The sequence below is a fragment of the Ursus americanus genome, chromosome 20, assembly GCF_024610735.1.
Source record: "Ursus americanus isolate L20-20 chromosome 20, mUrsAme1.1.p, whole genome shotgun sequence".
NCBI lineage: Eukaryota > Metazoa > Chordata > Mammalia > Carnivora > Ursidae > Ursus > Ursus americanus.
In genome coordinates, this window is record NC_142146.1 from 19,984,620 (window position 1) to 20,004,181 (window position 19,562).

Below are 19,562 nucleotides of genomic sequence, written 5' to 3' on the forward strand. Positions count from 1 at the left end.
AACCTTTCTAAAAGGGAAAGTTATCTGGCCTACTTTTTAAACTGTTGGCGATCCTTGACAAATACTTATTCAGCTTTTATTTCAATCTGAGCCAATCAACAGTAAGTTTTAAAAAGAAATCCTCTACTTCATCTACAATCAGACTTGGCTACAAAGACGCGGCCTGCCCAAGTTTGCATTCTTTGTGACAGATTAAAAATAAATAATTGGTTTGATCTGATCAGTAATTCCTCTTTGGTATTCTATGCCAGTGGTTCTCAAGAGTGGGGTCCCTGAAACAAAAGCAGGAGCATCCCCTGAGAACCTGGAGAATGCAGAAACTTAGAGGGTGGGACCAGCAATGTGTTTAACAAGCCCTCAGGTGACCCTGATGAGGCCAAATGTTTCCGCGTTCCCCCTAGGCATTAAAGCCAGGCTCCACCTACTTGGGCCAATTCTCCATCTTACTGATGGAGGATCCATCCAAGCTCAGGGTTTCCTATTTCCTACGATGATCTTGGGCTAGAAATCCAAGGATATAATCAAGGAATACAAATTAGAACCTAAATAAAAGTAAATCACAGGGATTTTTTCTTTAATGAGTGGAAGGAGAGAATTCCATGTATATATTCCAGAACCAAATACGAAATGACTTTTATTCATTAGAAAAAGCTAAGTAATTTGAAATTAAATGGTAAAGTGGCTGAGTTGCTAAGGTTGAGTTAGTGAAAAATATGAAATACCTAGCATTTTAAATGTAATTCAGTAATATTACCTTCAGTTTTACGTAACAATCAAAATTGAACTAGTCGAGTGTTGCCAAGAGTATTGCCCCAAAAGAATTTGTACCTGATTTCATGAAAAGATAGCAATTATGTATAATTTATATATTCGTTGTTTATGGAAACTTAGTCATATCCTAAGTTCTTCAAAAGAGTGTGTTCTCTTCTCTTTGCATTGGATTCTGAAAGATCTACCTTCAAATCCTAGCCTCACCCACAAAACCCTCATGTGACCCCTTAGCATGTTACTCAACCTCTCAGTTCCTGGATTTCCACTTCTGTAAATGAAATTGGAATTAGAATATTTACTTCACTGTATTTCTGTGAAGATTAAGTAAGGTGACATACGTAAACCTTAGCACAATACCCAATGCATCAAAAATATCCATTAACTAATAGCCTTTCAAACTATTTTGATAATGGCTTTTAATTAAACATTCTCTCTCACCATAAAGTAAAACTCTGATTTTTTGTTATTTTGCTAACACAAATGCTTTTTCTTAAGTTTATTATAAGTGTTATCACATTATCATAAATCCTAATTAACAAGGCAACTAAATATGCTTAAAACAAGATTACAGCACTGGCAGAGAAATCCAGTGTGTGGAGGGAGAATTCTGGTGCCTGAGGTACTGAGAACATAACCCTAAGAGCCAGGAGGTCTGAATTCTAGCCTCACCTCTGCCTCTATCTCACTGGGTGACCTTAGGCAAAGCTTTTACAACTCTGGGCCTCGGGGACAACATGCCTCTATACACCACCTTCTCTTTCTGTGACTTTTGAGAGACCCAAGGAACAAACTTGCTTCAAAAAACAAAGAGAAGCAGAGTTGCCAGCTGTTGACTGGTGGAACTATGAGAAAGGTAGGTAAGCTTAACATAAATCATGTTCTCAAGCAGTGATCAGTTAGTGTTATGATACAAACCCCCAGAGTAAGGGATTATTAGCACAATCTCACACAAGACTGCATTCCCAGTTGGAGATCTATATCCATCATTAATGAAGGGCAAAGTACTGACATTAAAATTGGTGACCAACTTAGAGTATGAAAAATGGTTGTTGAGGGGCGCCTGGGTGGCTCAGTCATTAAGCATCTGCCTTTGGCTCAGGGCGTGATCCCAGCGGTCTGGGATCGAGCCCCACATCAGGCTCCTCTGCTGGGAGCCTGCTTCTTCCTCTCCCACTCCCCCTGCTTGTGTTCCCTCTCTTGCTGGCTGTCTCTCTCTCTCTCTCTCTCCCTCTCTCTGTTAAATAAATAAAATCTTTAAAAAAAAAATGGTTGTTGAAAGTCTGCAGCCAAGTAGGAAGGGAAAAGCCATAGGCTCAAAGAGTGCAGGACCATGTTGATCACAGGATATGGTCCCTGTTGCTATTAAGGTACTCCATGTTATTCCTCACTGATATCTGTGCACTTATTCTTGCTGATGTGAGCTGGTTTTTTTCAGCTGCCATGTGAAGACCAGATAATCCTCCTCAAAGGCTGCTGCATGGAAATCATGTCCCTTCGCGCTGCTGTGCGCTATGACCCAGAAAGTGAGACTTTAACCTTGAATGGGGAAATGGCAGTGACGCGGGGCCAGCTGAAGAACGGGGGTCTTGGGGTGGTGTCAGATGCCATCTTTGACCTGGGTATGTCACTGTCTTCTTTCAACCTGGATGACACTGAAGTAGCTCTCCTTCAGGCCGTCCTGCTAATGTCTTCAGGTAAGCGCTCCCAGACTCATGACTGGGTGACAAAAGAGCTTTTGTGTGTCCGGTGCTAATTCAAATCACTTGATGAATTCCCGGTCCCCACCCTCTCCACCACCACCTTTAGCTTCAGAATCATAGCTCCCTCTCTTTCAGCAAGCAATTGGGAGTTTGCCAATGAACTGGGAACCAAAGGATGGTGTCAGGTAGCTGGTGCTTCCTGCAGTCTCCCAGCGTAGTAGGATGGACCCAAAGGAGCCCTTTTAAAGACTCTATGAAATGGTCCACCTTCAATGGACACTACCCAGGCTGATTTATAGTCATTGGCCAACCCCACCCCCTTCTGGTTTTATGTACACAGGATAAGGGTGTGAGTGACCACACCACTCCGTGTTAAGTTGTGGTTGAGGAAATCACAAGCGAAGACTAAAATTTGTTTATGGCTTAACTACAACTTAATTTTCAGCTATTTATTGCTAAATAGCACACCACCCCAAAATTTAGAGACTTAAAGCATCCCAAGATGGTGGGGGTTGGGGCTGAGACCTCAGACATAGCTTCAGGCCTCTCTCCATGCAGCCTTTCCTCTGGCAGGCTAGTTGCACTCTTACATGGTTGGTGGATTCCAAGGAGAGTTCCAAGTACATGAAAGCAGAAATTGCAGTTGTCTTAAGGCCCAGGTTTGAGTCATATAGCATCACTTCTGCCACATACTATTGGTCCAAACAAGGCCCAGCACCAGCCTAGAGTCAAGAGCCCACCTTTAGATGGGAGGAATGGCAAAGAGTTTGCATCCATCTTTAACCTACCCCAAGCTCATTTTGAGGGCTCCAGACTCCTTCAGTGAAGAGTGGATAATAAAGCTGACACTTTCCTCTTCAGAGATCATGTCATAATATATAAGAAATGCAAAATATGTCAAACCCTTTAAGGAAAGCTAGTCTTTAAACAGAAGGTAGTGGGGTGACTGGGTGGCTCAGTTGGTTGGGCATCTTACTCTTGGTTTCGGCTAGGTCGTGATCTCAGGGTCCTGGGATCAAGCCTCACATGGGGCTCCCTGCTCAGTGGGGAATCTGCTTGTCTCCCTCTCCCCACACTTGCACGGTTTCTCTCTCAAATAAATAAATAAATCTTTAAATAAAAAATAAATAGAAGGTAGTTTCAGAGGCCTCCTGTGCCTTTTCAGAGCACCATCAGTTTAGCTGTGCCTCAGTGTTTATCACTCTGCACTATAGCTGTCAGCTTAACTTATCCACCTCTTCCTCTGGACTGTTCATTTTTTGAGGACAGAAATATGTCTAATTGTACATCTACTGCTTAGGCAGTGTTTAGTAGGACTTGGAAAAAGGTTATTGAATAAATGACTAAGTAGATGAGTAAATTATTTGTCAAAAGTACAATGAGAATCCTTTATAAAGTTCATGCTTCCTGGTTCACTCAGTAGAATTTCTTTTTTTCTTTTTTTCTTTTTTTTTTTTTTTAAGCTCATCTTGAAGTGTATTTGCTACAGAACATTTAGGTATGGCAGACTTTTAAAAAAATTTCTTTTTATTATGAAAAATCTCAAACAAACATAAACATACATAGAAAAGCATAAGAAACCCTGTCGTACGCTGTGGCGGACAAGCTATAGGGCACCCCCTGTGTTCCCCACCTTCTGATGTTTACACCCTTGTACAATCCCCTCCCACTGAGTGTGTGCAGAACCTGTGACTTGCTTCAATAGAATATGATAAATTCAATGTCACCCCCATGTGATGAGGTTACATTATGTTATATAAGATTCCCTCTTGCTAACAGACTTGCTCCAGAGACTTTCCTTGCTGGCTGGCTGAAGTAAGCAGCCATGTTGGAAATCACATCACAGGGACCTGCATGTGGCCTCTTGGAAACAGGGTGGTCTCTAGTCAACAGCCAGTGAGAAACTAGAGTCCTCAGTCCTTCAGGAGAATTATTCTTAAAGAAATAAAATGGGTAACTTATCTAAGGACTCACTATGTGACCTTGAATCAACCCCTTATCTTCTCTGGGTTTAAGTGTCTTTTAAAATAAAGAAATTGAACTAAATAAGTGGGAATTACACTCCTGGAGAGGGAATTCAAGGTAATTTTTAGCTGAAATTGTAATGTTACAAAGACAATTTTAAATAACATTGAACCACATAGTGAGAAAGCTATTTCTCTTAGTTTTCTTTCTGCTTATATCTCCTTCTAAATAAGGCATGGAGAGAGATTCATTTTGGTGCCAGTCTGTCCTGAACACCTCTCTAAACTCAATGACCTCCCTTTTTAACAGACGGAGCGGGTCTTGGGCGCAGTCTTCGGCAAGAATCTTTAGCTAAAGTTTAATAAAGGTTTTTGTCACGCACCCATTTTGGCGGTTATCCTCTATGTATGGCAAATGAATTTTTATTTACTGAATAATATAATGTTTCCTCTGTAGTGAGTTAATTTTAACAGATTGTTAAGCAAATAAGCTCAGTAAGGTAAATAAAAGGAGTATGTGGAGAAGGTAAAAGTTGTGAATATGATACCAAACCCTGTCAAGCACTTAACTGGATGATTCTTCTCTATCTTCTGATTCTGATGACACTGTCACCACCTGACAGCCCCGTGACATACTTAAAACCTTTTAAAAATCTTCTCCACCCTAATGACCTGGGCCTTTTTCATTAATACTGCCAGGATCAGGAAAATATTACAGGACACTTTACATTGGCATATGATAGTTCCATATTGGTGCTCCTTGGCTCCAGCCCTTCTCAGGGTTGTCCTCTAAGCCCACTGTCCTGGGTGGCGTTAGTTACACAGTATCTTAGGCCTCTTCTTCAGAGCCTTTTCCAGGAGCTGCTACTACTAAGTTCTTTGGTCCTGAAGTGATGAGCAGAGAGCTAAAATGGAAATGATCCGAAGGACATATCTTTGAGAAATTCTGTCTTAAGGAGTTAAAAACAGTCTTTGACCTTTAAAATATTTCTTCATAAACATGCTTAGTACCACTTGAACATGATCAAAATGTCCTTTCATTTTCTCTGTGTCATTTATAAGACCACCTTATCTTTATCTCTCAGCAAAGGACAGAATTTTGAGACCACAAAACCCAGGGGTGGTTTTTTTTTTTCCCCTTTGAAGGAATATACCCAGAGCAGTATTATGTTGATTTTCTATTTGGATGAAAAGGAAAAGGATCCTGTGGAGAATTCTGGCACACTCAAAGAAAGAGAGAAGACAGGGGTGAGGGAGAGAAAGGGATTGAGGAGATCCACAGAGCAGCACCGTCAAACACAGAGGAAAACACGACATAAAAATGCACAAATGACAATTCAAGCCAAATAGGGAATGCCAAAAGCCCATATATTTTGTTTCAACTCAGAAGAGTGGATTGAGACATTAGTGCTGAGCCTTCCTTATAGATTAAGCAGAACCTGTTTTGATTTTTACTAATACAGATCCTTCAATAACTGGACACTTAAAGTGTGAACGTACTGGATCAGAGCCACAAAGAACAAATGGAGGAGTACTGGGCAATGGGGTGGTTGGGCTCCCTGGAGTTCTATGAGGAATCCAGCCAGATTTATAAATTATTATTTTTTAATTTTTTTATTGAGGTATAATTGACAAAAAACATTGTATTAGTTTCAGATGTACAACATAATGATATGATATTTGTATATATTGCAAATATATAGACTGTGATGAAGACTTTCGAGATCTACTCTCTTAGCAACTTTCAAACATGCAATAGAGTATCATTAACTATGGTCACCACACCATACATACATTTCCAAGACTTATTTATCTAATAACTAGAAGTTTGTTTGTACCTTTAAAACCCCTTCATTCATTAAGCCCGTTCCAGACTACAGCCTCCGACAACCCCCAACCTGTTCTCTGTTTCTATGAGCTTGATTTTGTTTGTTTATTTATTTGTTTTTAGATTTCACATACAAGTGAGATGATAGTGGTATTTGTCTTTCTCTGACTTATTTTCCTTAGTATAATGTCCTCAAGGTCCATCAATATTGTAAATGGCAAGACTTCATTCATTTTTTATGGCTGACTAGTATTCCATTGTATGTATATACCACATCTTCTTTATCTACTGTCCGTGGATGGACAGTTAGGTTGTTTCTGTATCTTGCCTATTGTAAATAATGCTACAATGAACACGGGGTCCATATATCTTTTCAAGTTAGTGTTTTATTTTCTTTGGATAAATACCCAGTAGTGGAAATACTGGATCATATGGTAATTCTATTTTTAATTTTTTGGGGAACTCCATACTGTTTTCCATTGTGGCTGCACCAATTTGCATTCCCAGCAATAGTGCACAAGGGTTCCCTTTTCTCCACATCCTTGCCAACACTTATTATCTCTTGTCTTTTTGATAAACAGCCATTCTAACTGGTGTGAGTTGATATCTCATGGTGGTTTTGATTTGCATTTCCCTGATGATTGATGATGTTGAACATCTTTGCATGTGCCTGCTGGCCATCCATATGTATTTTTTGGAAAAATGTCTCTTCAGATCCTCTGCCCAGGTTTTAATCAATTGTGGGTTTTCTTGCTATTGAGTTGTAGGAGTTCTTTTTATATTTTGGATATTAATCCCTTATCAGATATACGATTTACAAATATTTTCTCCCATTCCATAGATTTCCTTTTCATTTTTTGATGGTTTCCTTTGCTGTATAGAAGCTTTTTCCTTTGATGTAATCCCACTTTATTTTTGCTGTTGTTGCCTTTGCTTTTGGAAACAGATCCACAAAAATCACCAGCAAGACTAATGTGAAGGAGCTTACCATCTCTGTTTTCTTCAGGAGTTTTACGGTTTTAGGTCTGACATTCAAGTCTTTAATTTGTTTGTTTTGAATTAATTTTTGTGTATGGTGTTAGATAGGAGTCTAGTTTCACTCTTTTGCATGTGGCTGTCCAGTCTTCCCATCATCATTTACTGAAGAGACTGTCCTTTCCTCATTGTTTATTCTTGGTTCCCTTGTCATAAATTAACTGACCATATATGCATGATTGTATTTCTGGGCTATCTATTTTGTAATATAGTTTGAAATCAGATAGCATGATGCCCTCAGCTTTTTTCTTCTTTCTCAAGATTGCTTTAGTTATTCAGGGTCTTTTGTGTTTCCATAAATTTTAGTATTGTCTGCCCTATTTCTGTGAAAATGCCATTGAAATTTCGATAGGGATTGCATCGAGTCTGTAGACTGCTTTCAGTAGGATGGATATTTTAACAATATTAATTCTTTCCATCCATGAGTACAGATTATCTATTTATTTGTGTCTCCTTCAATTTCTTCTATCAATGTCTTTTAGTTTTCAGTGTATAGGTCTTCTACTTCTTGGTTAAATTTATTCCTAGGTATTTTATTCTTTTTGATGCTATTGTAAATGGGATTGTGTTCTTCATTTCTCTTGCCGATAATTCATTATTAGTATATAGAAATGAAACAGATTTTTTATATTAATTTTGTATCCTGCAACTTACTGAATTCGTTTATTAATTCTAACAGTTTTTTGGTGAAGTCTTGGTTTTCTATATATAATATCATGTTATCTGCAAATAGTGCCAGTTTTACCATCTTTTCCAATTTGGATGCCTTTTATCTCTTTTTCTTGCCTAATTGCCCTGACTAGAACTTCTAGTACCATGTGGAATAAAGTGCTAAGAATGGGAATCCTTGTCTTATTCCTGATCTTAGAGGAAAAGCTCTCAGCTCCCACATGTTTTGGGAAGGCCAGCAGTCCTCCCAAGACTTGCGAAGATTTCTTGGTCATTACACAGTCATGGTATCCTCTAGCTCCAGCTTCCCACTGTGATTCTTCCCTTCTCTGCACAGGGCAATACTAGCATGGCTCATATCTTTTCTTTTCATTTTAATTCCCCAAAGCACCACCAACACAAGGCTGCTACAGTTAGCAGTTTTATCACATGTATAAAGGATGGGAAGGAGTAGTTCACTACAGCCTGGTAAACAACTAAAATTGGATACTGTGCTTCTTTGTCTTCGTGAGAATTTCTTATTGTCCAACACTCCTCCTTTGGCATTCAGGCCTCCTGCAGTGTTTCCAGTCTCTTCTCACATCTCCCCTTCTCTGCATGTCCATGCTTGCCTTCCCCTCTGTGCCAGGCAGCCAGTGGAAACTCAAAATCTTCCCCTTATTATGCACAGTATTTCAACTCTCGAGGTGAGTCTTCTCCTTCTGTACCCTAAGAGGGAGGCATGCCATTCCCACCCAAGGAGGTGATTTGTCTAACCTAGATACATTTATCTGAACAAACCATTGACTCTCTTTAATGTAAATTGTGACAATTCCTGAGACCATGGTCCCAGATGCCCCAGAGTTCATGTTGTATCCATGCTCATTCCTAGGAGTTGATAGGTCCCCAGATCTGCCCACTTCACACTCAAAGGCTTGAATTGGACAAGCAGGGATTCTCCTTTCCACTTTTGAATTAACATTCATCTTCATTCTTCCCCTCAGACCGCCCAGGGCTTGCCTGTGTTGAAAGAATAGAAAAATACCAGGATAGTTTCCTGCTGGCCTTTGAACACTATATCAATTACCGAAAACATCATGTGACACACTTTTGGCCAAAACTCCTGATGAAGGTGACAGACCTGCGGATGATTGGAGCATGCCATGCCAGCCGCTTTCTGCACATGAAGGTGGAATGCCCCACGGAACTCTTTCCCCCATTGTTCTTGGAAGTGTTTGAGGATTAGACTGACTGACTTCATTCTCATAATTCCTACAGCACTACTGGGTGTCATTTCATTCCATTGCCTAGATCTTTTTTGTTTGTTCCTTTGTTGCTTTGTGTTGGGAGGGACTGTTTGGGGCTAAAGGGAGGTAGTCCTTAGCGTAGACATGGATGAAATTGCCCCTTGAATGCGGGTACTTGTAACTATTGCATTTTGTTCTCCAGTCCTTTGATGTGAATGCTTTGAAGGTTTTACAGTTGTGGAGGTGGGGTGGGGACAATCATTAATTCACCAGCACCAAGCCATCACCAGCTCTCATCTGTCCCTGGTCAGAGACTCAAGCAAGCAAAATGGCGTGGCAGAAGACTAACGAAGCCTTAAAACCAAGATAATATGGTCATCTTGATCCAGTCCTGATTTTTGCAGGGCTCAAATTAGCATGGTGCAGACCACCTTTGGTTAGATGTGGCTTTCAGCTTTCTAGGGAAAGGTCTGAACTGATTTTTATCTATTCAAGAGCATGCTGTTTTCAGCACTTCATTCTCTCCTGGCAGCATAACTTGGAATGTATAGGAATATTCGTTCCTGAAAAATCAGCTATCCTTTCACTCTAATTTTTATAATCCTATGATTTCATTCAAGTTATACAAGGGTGTGACTCAAAGATGTGCAGGTATCTGACTGACTGAGGCCAACAAGGGAAACAATTTTCCTCAACAAGCTCAAAGAAATTAGAAAGCTTCGCTAATGTCAGTGACTCAACAGTTTCCAAAAATCCACATGGTGTTACCTCAGAGTAGGAAGGCTTCTTTGCAGTTTAGGCTCAGAGAAAATTTCCACCAAAATCAAACCTATTTACATAGTGTTGTCACTTTTCAATGACATCTGATCTGTCATCTCCCAAACTCCTGAAGTTATTTAATCCTGATTGCATCTTTGCTGAGCTGACAACAGATTTCCCTTTGGATTAAATCTTCTAATCAAGGAGAGATAACAAGCTGAAATTTGAGTCTTGTTCTGGAGGATTTCTAAGCAGAAATAAGTGTGGTGCATTCTGAGTTGAAAGAAGTGCAGTGTTCTGAGAGTCTCTTCATGTGCTGATGGTTCCCTTTGGTCTTAGATCCTCAAGCTCTTTGCTCTACAAACATTCCCTAGTTCCCTTTTCCCTCTGACACTCAGGTTTGACTATCACTGAACAAAGCCTGATCTGGCCACTGACCCTCCCTATCTCTCCTAGAGCATTGCCCTGACAGATATTTCACAGAAGATACCTGCAGACCATGTACATGAACACTCACCTTCCCTGCCTAACCCTCCTCCTTGATGACAAACACTGCAGTAGGTTGTGCCCAGAAAACCCATGGTGACCCCTGATCATTTCAACTTCAGAAAATGGGCAAAGAATGTACCCATGCAATTGAATGTATCTTGTTCTTCACTGGCATAGTAGACATGAACTATTCCTTTACCTGCCTTGAACTGCCTTATCCTGGAAATATTGGGGGAAAAAAGCCATATCAGTGAGATTTAACTAAAAACAAAGGAATGCAAGTCACTGTGAAAACCAAGTGGACTAATTCTTTTTTAACTTGCCCAGAAGTCGGGGTCCCTGAGTTCTAGTTTGTGCTCTATCAACTGGTGGATTTGTGACCTTGGGTCTTGGTTTTCTCACCTGGGAGAAAGTCATGAACTAAAATCCTTCCCATCCTTAATATTGTACTAGTTTCAGGGAGGCAAATCTGTCCCTTTTTGATGGTTTCTTTCATATTCAAATTTCTAGCTTTATTAAACAGAAATTATGGCCCTCAACAGTTAGGGAAAGCATGTTTGGTATTGAGTCAAAACAAGAATTTGACATACTACTCATAAACTATGTAGAGAAAGGCAGGATGGCCTTGGAAAAAGGAGAGGAACAGCACTGAAAAGCTTAAGTGTGACTGGGAATAATCTGGAAGGAAAAAGATATGTTTAATTCACGAAAGCGATTATACTGGCTTCTGAGGAAGAGGAAATAAGAAAATCACTATGGAACTAGCTAAGCAAAGAAAGGAAGTAGGGAAAGGGATTAAAATTATAAACATGAAGTTCACGGGCAGATTACCTGCTTTGACTTTATCTACAGACCGTTTGTTTTGTTTTGTTTCGTTTTGTTTTAAGGCAGCCTCTTAGCCAGTCTCCCGAAGTTCTTGCTTTGTTAGCCACTCAGCTCTCTCTGTTGACTCTCCTTGGAGAAGAACTCTTTGAAACATAATGCCGAATTACATTCTACAGTCAGGGGTAACTCTGAGAAGCTCTGCGGTGAGGCGCAAGTTTTCTCTCAGAAGGGTATGAGAAGAAGGCAAGCAGGAGGGGTACTGGAGGGTTCACAGACCCTCTGGGCAAGCCTTCCCTGGGAAAGTTTCTCAATTTGTTTGACAGAGATTCAGTAACACATGAGACACACCCTTCAAATATAAATACAGAGTCTGATCTAAGGCTAAATCTGAATGCTTTGGGGATTAACCATGACTGGGCATTGGCCAAATGCTACAGTATATCTACAGTAATCGAGCCATCCCCAAGTAAATTTATGTTTGCTCCTCAGTTCCTTAAATGATTGCCTTAAACAGGCGAACTGCTGATCTAAAACTCATGTCGTAGGCTGAATACTTTATGCTGAGCAGGATACTCCTTAAAGTACTTCAGTTTGAAAGGAAAAGCTGTAAAGACTCAAAAGGATCGTGACCCCAGGGTCGAAATGATTCATTTCTTCTGTAACCAGCTGAGGTACTTAGTGCATCTCAAGACTCCATCTCATAAAACTCAATCAGGAGGGATATACCTTGGATTTTTTTTTTTAACATTTTTTCTTCTATTGTCCAGGCTTTCAAATCAAGTGTGGACCTGACTGAAACCCCTCAGAGAGGGGAGACATCCCAGTAAAGGAGAACACACCTGTACAGCTGGGATTCTTATTTATAAATCACTTCACTTTGGGGGATGAGTGGTGTGGGGGGGTGTGTATGCGCGCGCGTGTGTGAGTGTGTGTGTGTGTGTGTTTGTAATCCTCAAGTGTACTTTGTTCTTCAATTTAGATGTGCAGTATTTCCAGAAATAGTGAAAAAAGTAAGATCTTTTCTTCTTTATGATTCTGCTCAAAACACCACGTGCTGCCTCAGAGCTTTTTCTAGTCAAATGAGCCTCGGTCCTCAATGATGTGCTTGCCGTGTTAATGCCTCAGCCCAGTGATACCCCCTCACCTGTGCCCCAAGTGACACTTCTTCCATCTGCAGCGCGGTCATCAGTCATCGGAGTGGACCGCCAGGCTCGGCTCTGCTCCAGCAACGCCATTCTCATTGCTCTTCTGTGGACAGGTGCCCAAGTCTTGGCACCTCCACAACACTAAGCCCCCGACAGACTCAGCCTCCATGGAACTGCTGAGAACCCTCAAAGCATGTCATTGTCAGTGATCCATTTTTATTCTATGGAACTCTAACCTATTTGTGTCATATTGACCTTTTGATGCATGAGTCATAAATTATGAAATCGGTCTTATGGTTTTTGAAATGTAGCCAGCATTTGTAAGGCTAAACCTTTTTCACAAACTGAATTTAAGTGAATAACCAAGCCGCAGTCTTCTCCCAAAGGAGAGTGCTTACAGACATTTGAATCTCTTTGCCCTTTCCAACAGCTATGGCATCAGGTTCTAAAATAAGCTTGTAATTTTTCCTGTTATTTTAATAATACGGAAATATTAGCATAGTGTTTCTTTTGATAGTGATAGACTATAATCCATATTTAAATTTTATAGAGAAGAAATTTTATTGTACTGTGATGTAGATATTTATTATCCAGGTAAGGATTTGCCCGGTGTGTATTTTTTACAATTGAAACATTTTACTTTAATCTTTAAAAAAAAATTCATTAAAAACACACACAAAAAAAAACAGACTAGGGGGAAAAAAGGTTTGGCCTTATCACAGAATTTTTACTGTGCTGTATAAATGTTTGCAAATGCAAAAAGTGTGCATTTCTAGTGTGTTTCCACATTAATTAATGCCGCCTTCAAAAGCAATATCGTGCAGGTAAAACGCTGTTTGTGGCTTTCTGTTGCACAGTTAAAGCTGACCCACCTTATGCACAAGACAATCAAATATAATCTGTCCTCCTCAGGATGCAGACAATACTCATGTAAATTATGGAGCACAATGTAAGACAAAAGAAGACACTTTATTTAATTACACAGGTATTGTTGATACAAAAGATGTAAGGGCATGAATGAGCTGACATTACACCACTTCTTTGTTTCAGTTCTTCCTAATTAACTTGGCATTTTTCATTTGATTATAGAGCCAAGTTAGTTCTCTATGCTTTCCCCAGAGAAAACACGTTTCCCCCCTCCCCATAATATCTTCATGCCCTGAGAATCAGAAAAATACTACAGAATAGGAAAAGACTTACAGTCATTGGAAGATATGTGTTTTGCAAACAGTGTTAAGTGATATTGCTAGGTGTTGGTAATATTTTTTTCAACCTAAAACTCTGTTAAAATCTGTGATCAAAATGTTTTAAACTATCCAAAAAGAAAATTTGTATATTTGGGAAAAATGAATTTTTACATAGCTTTTGTATGCAGATATTAAATTGTAATTATGAATATAGTGGGCGTAGATAAACTCATAAGCTTCAATTCTAAAACAGAAAAAAAGAAAAAGCTTATAACGGACATACTTGCCTGTCTCTTTCTTTAAATATTATTATTTTCTAAATAAGCACAGGATTACCTGCTCTTCTCACCTTAGCTGCTTCCAAAGGGAGGGAAACAGGGGTATAAGGACATTTATTTCATAAGCATCTACCAGAATAAACAAATTTCCTTAGGTAGAAGGCACAGAGGCAGGGGGAGAAAAAAAAGGCTGATGGGGGACTACTTTTTCAGAAGGGGCCACAGAGATGGGGTGAGGAGGGAGAATTATATTTTTGCAGCTCAAGGACTATTTGCCTTATCTCAAAATGTTCCAAAATATTATTAATGGAAATATACTCATCTCAGCTATCAATATATATCTCTATCCCCATTACCTTGAACACATGTTGATTAGGACTCTTTCTGTGATGAGTAACAAAAAGCTAAATCAAACTGGCTTATGCATAAAGGGAATTTATTTACTGTAATATAGGAGAACTTCAGGCTTCAGGCACGGCTGGATGTGAGTGCTCAATCAGTATTTGTCAGGAGATACCCTTTTTCATGTCTCTGTGTAGATTTTCCTCTGTAGAAAAATCTTTCGTATAGACTTCATGCTCACATAGCCTTTTAACCTATGGTGGCCCCCCATTACCTCCGAGATTAGTCATAAAGCTCCAATCCAACCAAAAGAATATTTCTTTTCCCCAGTAGTTCCAGTAAAAATCCTGGGCTTAATCCTCATTGGCCTAAATCCAGTCACATGCCCATTCCTGAGCCAGTCACTGTGCTGAGGACATATATGCTAATTAGCTAAAATCCTCTGAAATCATGGAACTGGTTGGGGGCGGTAAGATATTCAGTCCTATCTAAACTATGGACTGATAGCTGGGTCAGGGATGATACCTCAAAGAAAGTTCTATGTCTTGCAACTACAAAAAGTGGAGAGGAACAGCGAGCAAGCAAAAGCAGTAAAAATGTCCACACCTATAGCTGAGACTGAAAGTACATCCATTTTCAGTACGGCAATGGAGTCTCCTTAACACAAAGGAAGCTCAGCATAATTTGACCAGGACATGGACCAAATAAACACTTTCCAAAGAAAGTGTCCGATTATATCCTACTTGGCTCATGAAGGAGGCCAGTCCAGGTAAGATGGAGCAAGCATTTATTATTTCCCTGGGATAGATCAGTTCAGAGGACTATTCCCTGAGTCCTCTTGCTCTCTATTCAAATCACTATATATACCTTTTATATTTGTCTCTTTTCTACATTATGTACCTTTCTTTTTTTAAAAGGATTTTATTCATTTATTTGAGAGAGAGAGAGAGCATAAGCAGGGAGAGGGGCAGAGGAGAGGGAGAAGCAGTCTCCCTGCTAAGTGGAGAGCCTCATGTGGGGCACAATCCCAGGACCCTGGGAACATGACCTGATGCTTAACCGAATGAGCCACCCAGGTGCCCCATTATGTATCTTTCAGCTTTATCCTAATCCCTCAAGAAATTACTTTATTCCTTTTGTTTTGGAGAGGGTTTTTTTACATCTATATTCCAGCTAGGTACAGTTCTTAACCCCCCCTTTTTTTAAAAGATTTTCTTTATTTATTTGTCAGAAAGAGCGTTCTTAACCCCTTTATACAGGCAAAGTTAATCCAAAATTAATGTGATATCTAATAGTTTCATTTTGGCTATGGGGCTGGTGTCATGTCACAAACCTGGAGAATTCCAATAATTTGGAATGAAGAAAAGACAGGGGACAAAGTTGCTTTGCTTCCCCACCTCGAGATGACAAATCATCCTAGCTTCATATTTAGCTACTCAGGGCACGTTAGCTTTATAAATAAGCGGAATTGTCACTGGGTTCAGGTACACAAGATCTGACACATTGAATGCAATTTGTTTGTTCAAACCAAAGCCAAAGACAGTAAAACTACTGAAATGTTGAGTGTTATGGATACCCTTTGAGTGTGTATCTCTGAGGATCCATGGGCTACATGACAAAAATGCTCTATGTCTTAAAAGACAGAATCCATTTATGCCATATACTGATGAATCATAAATGAAGTCTGTATTGGTAAAAGGGCATCACCTGGATGTGCTATTAAAAGGAAAAGAAAGCTATGCTAGCCTGGGTCCCCACAAAGCAGAGCTTATGAGCTACAGTTCTATTAAGGAAAGTAGCCCTGAGGGAAACATGAGTAGAGGAGAAGGAGCATGAGGCAGGGTAGGAAAGAGAGTAAATATAGGGATGCATTGCTGTGCTGGTCACACCAAGTGCAACAGAGTACTCAGTTGTGCAAGACTAGTTTCTAAAGGGACAGATGAACTACTGTATCTCAAGGTAGTTCATCTGAGAGTGGGGAAATAAGAATTTATCTACTGGTGCTCATCTCCCATTCTCAAAACTAGGGCTGACTCACCATCTACTCTGTACATGCCTGGCCACAGAGCAGGTCCTGTAGTCTCATACTTCAGGAGCAAAAGCAGTCCCCCAGGTGGGGAAAGTCAGTGTCCACTCCCACAGCTGGGCAAAGCCCATCTAGACAGGGTGGCAGACTAGCTGACAAACGGGCTGGCCCTGGAAAGATAGATGGAGCTTAGAGGATCTGCAATGATCTGACACAAGGGGTTTCTCCAACCGACAGGATCTTCGGATTTTCTGGAGAAAGAGCATAGTCTTTCAAGTTCCAAAGAAAATCATGAAGCTCAACCAATGAACCAAACATATATTTCACTGTACCATGAATTTGTGTGTCTCGGGGCTTTTGATTTAATACAAACTGGTCATGTAAACTGATCGTTCACTTGGCTATATTTTCTCTGCAGTAATCAAAAAACTATATAGACTGTTCTTTTCATTATAGTTATCAGTTTTTCTTACAGATGGCTCATTTCAAGGGCGAATTTTCTTCTACATAAATACCTAGCTGAAAATTTTATAGAAGCCAAGGGATTTTTAAATTTTTTTTCATATACAACTTCGGTCTGGTACAAACATTTGTGGAAACAATTGCCTAAGAAAAATGAAGTCAGATGAAGTTGCAATGAATATTCTTCTTCTTTCAAGATAGACTAATAATATCCCCTTTATTTTCTTTTAATTTTTTTGCACATGGCCTAACTGCAATGAGGGAGGCAGATGCATATAGAGTAAACCCTAAAGTTAGAGAATTTGAAAATTCTTATGCCCACAAATCCCAATGGATACAGAGATTTGAAAAGCACTTGTCGGTTTTACCCTGAGTCCTAGAAAGATACTGCAATCTTATTTGTTGCAGATATGCTGCTTCTGTGAATTCTAAGGATTTTATGAATTTTTCTGTGATCATGTTTAGTCTTGAACAGAGCTTTTAGAATTTCTTTTCCACTACTTGAAGTAAAAGCAAAATAGAATCTTTGTAACAATAAGTCATATCAAAAGATACAGAACCCAAGACCACCAAGGATCATTCATTGGTAAGTAAACTTCTTTATGAGATCCAAGCAAACATTTCAGAAAATTCACTTTCACTTTCTCCAGCACTTTGATGAAAGTACCACTCCTCAGTTACTTGTCACTCAATAGTCCCAGCAGCCATCCCAAAGGATATACCAATTTTGCTGTCTTCCAAACTTCCTCACTGTCACACGGAGCATATAATAATGGTCCACCTTGTTGTGAATACCTACTCTGTGCCAGGAATCATACTAGACCCTCTACATTACCTCTAATCCTCCAAGCAAACCTGTAAAGTAGGTGTTAGCATCTTCATTTCACAATGAGAAAATGGATGCTCAGCATGAATAAGCAACTTCTCCAACCTCAAACAGTTGACAAGTGTCAGAGCGCATAGGGCCCCAAGATCCATGTTCTTTTTACAACCTGCACTATTAAGACAACACAAAGCTTTAGGCTCTGAAGAAAGAGAAAAGGCAACTCTGCTCTGAAAATGTTTACTATCCCCCTCCCAAAAAGGCTCACCTTCCCTAATGCAAAAAAACATGTGCATCCTAAAGAAAAGCTACAACTTCACCTCTCATTAGGTCATATCTATTGCAAAACCACTTGTCAGTGTTGCAATATCAAAGAATAATTTCTCTTTGCAAGAACTACATATAACCTAGCTGGCTTATTGATGTGTCAGTCTAACAAGAGGAGATTTTTGTTTTGCTAAGCATTTCGGGGTGTGAGCAGTTAAGTTTTGAGAGCCAAATTGCTCTGAGTAACGGAAGGAAAAGAATTTACAGCAATGGAAGTTGGAGGAGGGAGGCTGGGGAAAGGACAAGGAATCAAGGTGACAGAAGCACTTAAGTTTCAAGATGTGACGCCATGCTATAACTCCCTCAGCTTCAGATAATCAACTGAAAATTGGCAAATGTACACTACAGGTGGATTTCTTGTTGAAACAAATGTAAAGGGACACCAACATATCATGTTGATATGAGCCGGAGAGCCCCAAAGCAAAGGGGATCTTGATAATATCATAGAATTCACAGAATTCTAAAGCTTGCTTTATTTGGTTCTAAAAAATTGAGAGAAGAGTTTTTTAAAGCAATTTTACCTAGCTCTGAAGAGAGGGCTCTAGCTGACATCTGGTAGGCACATTTGCACATAGACATGGGGATAAATTAGTAAACTGAAGGTCCTTGTGGAACTTTCCATAAGAAAGCAATAAAAGCCTTTCTTACCCAACTTTTTTTTTTATTTTTTAAAGTTTTTTTTTTTTTAGTAACCTCTATAGCCAATGTGGGGTTTGAACCCACAACCTCAAGATCAAGAGTCACATGCTCTTCTTACTGAGCCAGCCAGGCACCCCTCTCTTACCCAACTTTCACTCTCACTTGCAATTCAAGGAAGACAGCAAACATCTTTTTTTTTTTAAGATTTTATTTATTTATTTGACAGAGATAGAGACAGCCAGCGAGAAAGGGAACACAAGCAGGGGGAGTGGGAGAGGAAGAAGCAAGCTCCCAGCAGAGCAGGGTGCCCAATGCGGGGCTCAATCTGAGGACTCTGGGATCATGCCCCGAGCCGAAGGCAGATGCTTCACAACTGAGCCACCCAGGCACCCGGACAGCAAACATCTTAAACAAAATATTAGCAACCAAACCCAGATATATTAGACAGAAATTTTTTACAGTATTTGCAGTATCTGAAACATCCACAAGATTGGTATGTATTAATATATAGCTAGGTTTTCCAAATCAACAAGGAAAAGACATGAAATTCAATAGAAAAATAGAATATTCACAGAAGGAGAAGCCTAAATGGCTCACAAGTACATAGAGAGATGCCCCACCTCACTTGTAATCAGAAATAGGAAAAGTGGTGCCATTTCATACTCAAAAATTAGGCAGCCAGAAAATATCAAGTGAGGACCTCATCTCCTGCTAATGAGAGTGTAAACTGGTCCCCTGCAGTTCTCCTAGAGCTGATGACTCTGCACAACCAGGATTCCATCCCTGGGAACACCCCCAAACTCACACAGATCTGTAAGTATGCTCATCCTAGTATCACAGACTTTGCAATACCAGGGAGTTGAGTTCAGGCTAGGAAGGAGAAGAAGAATATTGGGTGGAAGGCCACCCATCACAGAAATCACTGCAGCATCAGAAACACTGGACAAACGTGCATACAGAAACACTTAAGAAACAAAACAAGACCTGTAACACCAGACGAGGTATGTAAACTACAAACACAGATAAAGGAAACACCATACGTTTTACACGGGATCATACATAACCAA

At 39.9% G+C, this 19,562-nt stretch overlaps 1 protein-coding gene across 18 annotated transcripts in view; it reads left to right on the plus strand.

Moving 5' to 3' along the window:
• THRB (thyroid hormone receptor beta) overlaps positions 1-19,562 on the plus strand; it is a 379,102-nt gene that overhangs the window by 354,399 nt on the left and 5,141 nt on the right. For 17 of the 18 annotated variants that reach the window (XM_045791644.2, XM_087870167.1, XM_045791643.2 and 14 more), the window contains 2 exons: positions 2,207-2,465; positions 8,951-13,876. In XM_045791644.2, the coding sequence (XP_045647600.1) occupies positions 2,207-2,465; positions 8,951-9,192 (501 nt within the window). In that variant the 3' untranslated portion in view covers positions 9,193-13,876. Of the gene's footprint in view, positions 1-2,206; positions 2,466-8,950; positions 13,877-19,562 lie in introns of those variants that run through there. The other variant, XM_087870168.1, reaches the window with a different exon arrangement.